Here is a 6,158-nt window from a genome sequence, read left to right as displayed (position 1 = left end):
AAAATTTGATAGTGTTAAACTCGATGGCAGGGCTTGTCATTCAAAAGATTGCGTCAATAATACTCAATCCTGGCTAGTTAAATTTCGATTTTTACTTGGAACAAAGTTCAAAATACGAAGCGCACAAGCAATACATAGAATTACACAACGATCCACATGTAAAAATTAATTACTTACAAATTTTGTTCCCTTGTAAATACTAAGCTTTAACATGTATATAGGCATTAAGAAACAATTAATTTCCATATCTAAGACTTCTTTGTAACATTCTCAGGAAAAAAGAAAAACCTGTTCCCACTGGAGCCTCTCTTTGTAGTTGATTCTTTTCTTCCTTTTTTCTTTTAAATTATAATTATTTATTTTGGTGTTGCTCGATATTTCCAGAACCTACGTCACGTTGTTGTCCCGTCTGGATCCATATTCTATTCCCTCACGGTATAAATAAAAGAGTCTCGTGCAAGTCTGGGGATCGACGATATTTATTCGTATCTACTATTTGTTACGTTTCTTTGATTCGAACGACGGCGTTATGGTATGTTTTGTCCCTCCTCCTCAAATTCTTGTCTCGCTTTCCATCCATGGATTCTGATCATCGCAGAAAGCCTTCCGATCACTTAGTTCACTCTCGATTCTTCCTTTTTGGCTTCTATTGCTGGGATTGGGAATTCTTGACCGCTCTTCTCCTCTTTAGTTGTTCTTCCTGATCCATTGGGATTTTCTCGCCGTTTCTGCAATTTCTTTTCCGTGCAACGTCGGATCAATCCCAAATTTCAGATAGGATTTGCTATTCCTTTTTTTTTTTTTGGAAAGAGTTGTGCGAGGGCTAAAGGCTGGTCGATCGGGGAGAGAAATGACGCAGCGGTCGGCGCCGGCCCCGTTTCTGACGAAGACGTATCAGTTGGTGGACGACGAGCGGACCAACGATGTGATATCGTGGAGCGAAAGCGGCGACACCTTCGTGGTGTGGAAGCAAGCGGATTTTGCAAAGGATTTGCTTCCCAATTATTTCAAGCACAACAATTTCTCCAGCTTTGTTCGTCAGCTCAACACTTATGTATGTTCTTATTATTCCCTCCTCCTTATTTCATTTCTCCATTTTTATTTAATTCACATATTATTTGGATGTTTGCTCGTGCAAATAACTCTATAATACGCCGTCTACTTTTTGAAACGTACTTCTGTACAACCGTGAACTCAAAAGATGGTATTTTAACGACAAATTTAACGATGGAAATCATTTATAACCGTAGGAATATTGTTTTATCAGAGTTGTGATTAGAAAAGGAGAAGGCTTTCGGCTTTCGTCCTCGGCATCTACCATATTCTGTGCCTTGGATCCGTTTTCTACAAGCCAGTCAAAGAAAAATTATTCAAGTGACGATTTTTAAAAAAAATTCTCTGTAATCTGGAGAAACACGTGTCGCTATGGCGTTCTCTTATGTTGGCTGGTGGTCTGGTCGGAATTTTTATTTTCTTTCAAATGTTTTGAAAAAGCGTACTTGGTTGGTATCTGTCAACCTTGAAAATTTTCCCCATTGTGGGCCAAAACAGAAAAAACTTTAATTTTTTCTTTATTATTAGTGGTTTTATTCCAATGTTTGTATTGATTATGCGAAATAATTTTAATCATCATCTGTCATGCACGAGGAGTGCATGCTTTGTCCGTCAATCTAAAAAAAAAAAAATCCCAAATTTATGCCTAAAAAAATAAAGTAAAGATGAGTGGATTTGGCTTTTCTTTCCTCCAACTTTTGAACTCTTAGATTAATTTTTGAATGATTAAAATTTAATTCTTCATAAAATCATTATTAAAATGTTAAATTTATGAAAAATTAATAAATAAATTTGACCTAAACAATAATTCAAGATGTAGAATTGTAATTCAAACATTAAAAAAAATAATTTGATAAAATACTAAATTTTAACCAATCAAAAATTGAGACGAGAAATGAAGAGAAAGTGGGAGAAAGTTGAGAAAGCAGGAAAGAAAACGGAACAACTTGCCACGTCACCCTGAAGGTAGATAGCTAATCCGATTAATCTCTTGGTCTTACTAGAACGTTCGTGTTTTCATTTTCCATGGTGGACGCTATATTTCTAGAGGTAGATGCGATTGCGCCGTTTCGTACCTAACTCGCAGGAGCACGTGGGAGGGTAAGCTCCTGCTTCGTTTTTCTGCAATTCAAAGTCTCTCAAAGTCGTCTGCCCACAAAGAAAAAGTCTACCATTTGATTTAGGACGACGAATAATCTAATTCACTATATTAATTAATTAAAATTTTTTATGTTATACTGGTAGAGAGTGTCTGGTTGATTGAATAACACTAATTGATCGGGTGCTTCGAATTATCAGGGATTCCGAAAGATAGTCCCCGACAAATGGGAATTCGCTAACGAGAATTTCAAGCGAGGACGCAAGGAGCTCCTGTCCGAGATCAAACGCCGGAAGACTCTGACACAACCATCGGGGAAGTCAGGCAGCGGCGGTGGCGGCAATTCCGCGTCGAACTCTGGAGCCGGCGACGACGCGGGGTCCACGTCCACTTCGTCAAGTCATTCGAAGAGCAAGGCGGCGTCGGCGGAGACGAAGACGGGGCCGGAATACGCAGAGTTATCAGGAGAGAACGAGAAACTGAGAAAAGATAACGAAATGCTGAGCTGGGAGCTAGCGGAAGCGAAGAAGCAGTGCGAGGAGCTGGTGAGTTTTCTGACGGAGTACCTGAAAGTGGGGCCGGATCAGATTAATCGTATAATAATGCGGGAAGGAACAGGTGGGTCCAGCTGCGAAGAAGAGGAGGAAGGAAAGAAGGTGGTAGGTGAAGAAGAAGAGGGAGAAAGTCTGAAGCTATTTGGGGTTTGGTTGAGAGGTGAGAAAGAAAGGACGGAGGAGGAGAAAATGAGGGCTGCCGCCACCAACCTCCACCACAAGAGAGGCCGCGAAGACCAGATGGCTTTTGGTGGGCCTCACCCATCCAAGGAGCTTAAGACTATGCATCTCGGTGCTTCCCCTGTCAATGTCATGATCAATTGAACTCCTCAACCTCACGCCTGTGTCCTGTCCCAATTATATATTCTTCCCTTTCTTTTGTGTTTTTGTGTTCTGATCTGTAAACGAAGCAAAAGCTAAAAGCATAGTGTGATTCGTATACGTTAGTTGCAATTGAGTAGTTAGTAATTAGCCGAAGGTCACAGCTGTTTGAAGGTTCAAGTTTCTTAGATTTAATACAACGTGCATGTTCGCATGGTAAACAAACGATTGTTGGTTAAATAATAATAAATCAAATAAAAGGAGTAAGGTTAGAGTCTTGTCAAGTTCGGGTGTAGTGGAATTTAATTGGCTACCCACTTGAGTTTAAACTATTGGAGTTTAAATTATGATGCATAACAGATGCATTGAAGAGAGAAAGAGGGAGAGAGGAAGAACAAACTAGAAAAATTTTGGTATGTATTCTATCTTCAGTCTTTGATCAATATTTATAGTGAACGGAGATTCTGTATAAAAAGAAGATTCAATCAGCTTAATTCGTCTCGTTATGGAGTAAATATGTTAATTGAAATAATTGCAATTATGACGGAGGATCATTTTCTTTTTTAGCTATTAATTGCACATTAATATTAGATTTTGGTCAACTCATCATGATCGGAGTTATGACTCATCATGGCTAGAAATTAATTCAAAATTTTAACATCTCTCACTTGCATTTGATGAGATTATCATTATGCGAACTCTATCTCTTTTACTTCATATTTGGTACTCTATTGTGACTGCGTGGGCATGACATCCTCAATTTGGATGTCTGTGCACTAGAAATCCTAGGATAGAATCAGCACATAAAGACATGTTATTGTATACTTGTATTGTAGCTATAAGTTGCTCAAGCACTTTAGATTTACCCATATGTATTACTTGTGGCATATCTAATCCTTCTCGAGTTATTTATTTAACTCAGATTGCCTTCTCATATGCTTAATATCTACACTTACAAGTTCTCTATTTGTAAGGGACATGTCTCAAACACTAGTCGCTTTCCAATACTCGACCTCATTAGATCAAATCATTATGATCATAGAGTACAAGCAAAAGTAACTGTCACTTGTCCAAGTCTTAAGGGCAGCATGAAAATATTTTTCTCCTTTCTAGGACTCACACAGTGATGGAATAGGGATCCTTTCATCCACTTCCGTTATTGCGATCAAAAAAATTTAAGCAAATGCAGTATGAATTGCATGCTATGATGTTTCTCTCTTAAGAGCATATGTTGATTTTGATTTATCAACATCATTTAAACTTGAGTCTCAGATACACACAGTACTTGAACCAAAATTTTATGAATCACTTATAATGTCCTTTCTCAAGGAATTCTTTGCTTGGCCATAGGTATCATGGATTGCAAATATCCATGATTCAACTTAGACTTTACGTTCCAGATCTCATCTTAATACCACTATTCAAGGCGACATTTATGATATGACTCTTCTCTACCATTCCATTATTCCTTTTAAATGAGTGGTGATCATATTATGTCTCATCTCCTTTGCTCCTCTTGATCATTGAAGGTGGTTGTTTATGTGAGAAAATCAACCATTTAAACTTGTACGACACACTTGAATACTATATACCATTGCACTCATGTTTACTAAGAGAAATGCATAACTTTATTCATGAGATAAGTTCAAATACATTACAGCCTACACATACTTAAAGCCTTCACATGTTTCACAAATGGATCTTTGGCTATGGGTTTTGGAAGGGGATCTGCTAACATCTTATGTGTAGATAAATACTAAACATTGACTTGCTTTTTTAGCAATCATATCTTTAACAAAATGATACTTAATGTCTATATGTTTAGTCCTATTGTGATACTTTGGATCCTTAGATAATCTATGGCTGCTTGACTATCATAGTATATCAAAATTGGACCCTTTTCTCCATGGCTTATTCCTAGTCGTCCTAAGAATCTTTTAAGCCATACAACTTCTTATACCGCAGCAGAGCATGCCACGTACTTTGATTCCATGAAGGAAAGAGACACACATGTTTGTTTCTTGCTGCTCTAAGAGATGGCTCCATTGTTCAACATGAATGCGTATCCTAAAGTTGAATGTCAATCATCTACATCTCTTGCCCAGTTAGCATCAGTGTATCCTTCCAAATGCAGACTGATGCCTTGGTAACACAACTTGTAGTCCATGGTGACTTTCATTGATCTCATTATTCTCTTTATAGCTTCCCAGTATTTGATTTTAGGGTTAGACTGAAATTAGCTTAAAGTCCGACCGCATAACAAATATTCAGTTGAGTGCACAACATTGCTTACTTTAAACTGCCAATTGTGCTTGAGTATGGGACTTATTTCATACATTGAATGTTGGATTCTTCAATGGGCGCATTTTCTCACTTAGGTTATGTCCTTTAACCATAAGGGTGTCTATAGGCTTGCAGTCTTTCATGTTGAAATGTTTAAAGATTTTACTTATATAGGTCTTTTGTGATAAAGATAAGCCTTTCATTCAATGATCTCTATTTATCTTGACTCCCAAGATATATTCTGCTTCACCCATGTCCTTTATTTCAAAATTCAAGGATAACTAATTTTTGATTGTTTTAATTGCTTTGAGGCTGGTTCCAGCTAATAGTATGTCATTGATATATAGGGATAATATGATAAATTCACCCCCAAACTACTTAACGTACACACAATAGTCTTTCTCGATCATTTTAAAGTTGAATGAGATTATTGCTTTGTGAACTTTCAAGTTCTATTGCCTAGATGATTGATTCAATCCATATATGGATCGAAGGAGTTTGCACACTTTGTGCTCTTTACCCTTCTATATGAAACCTTTTGGTTATTCCATAAAGATTTTCTCATCTAGTTTCCTATTGAGAAAAGTAGTTTTTACATCTATCTAATATAATTCTAAGTCTAAGCTTGCTACCATAACCAGGGTTGATCTAATCAAGTTAAATCACATAATTGGTGAGAAAGTTTCCTAATAGTTTACACCTTCTTGTTGTGTGTATTCCTTAGCTACCAAGTGGGCTTTGGTTTTTTGATTGATCCATCAACCTTTCTTCCATATTTGAGAACCCATTTGCTCTTAATTGCCTTTCGGCTTGGCGGTAAGTACTAATTCCCAAACTTGGTTAGCTTT

The 6,158-nt window shown here is 37.3% G+C and overlaps 1 protein-coding gene across 1 annotated transcript; it reads left to right on the top strand.

The window, feature by feature from the left end:
- The first annotated feature begins 508 nt into the window (after positions 1-508).
- Positions 509-3,183, top strand: LOC129312125 (heat shock factor protein HSF24-like). Its single transcript, XM_054954720.1, has 2 exons — positions 509-1,054; positions 2,353-3,183. The coding sequence occupies exons 1-2, from the start codon at positions 851-853 to the stop codon at positions 3,028-3,030; spliced, it is 882 nt and encodes a 293-aa protein (XP_054810695.1). The 5' UTR covers positions 509-850; the 3' UTR covers positions 3,031-3,183.
- Positions 3,184-6,158: the final 2,975 nt, after the last annotated feature.

This window comes from Prosopis cineraria, unplaced genomic scaffold, assembly GCF_029017545.1.
Source record: "Prosopis cineraria cultivar Desert tree isolate PC_DT_omini unplaced genomic scaffold, ASM2901754v1 PC5, whole genome shotgun sequence".
NCBI lineage: Eukaryota > Viridiplantae > Streptophyta > Magnoliopsida > Fabales > Fabaceae > Prosopis > Prosopis cineraria.
Note: the sequence above shows the minus strand (reverse complement) of the source record. Positions and strands in the feature narration are given on the sequence as shown.

Bases quoted from the DNA above. Each gene is read 5' to 3' on its own strand.
- LOC129312125 (XM_054954720.1), top strand. From the start codon at position 851: ATGACGCAGCGGTCGGCGCCGGCCCCGTTTCTGACGAAGACGTATCAG. The intron at 1,055-2,352 runs GTATGTTCTTAT...TCGAATTATCAG, and splicing joins TTCGTCAGCTCAACACTTAT to GGATTCCGAAAGATAGTCCC.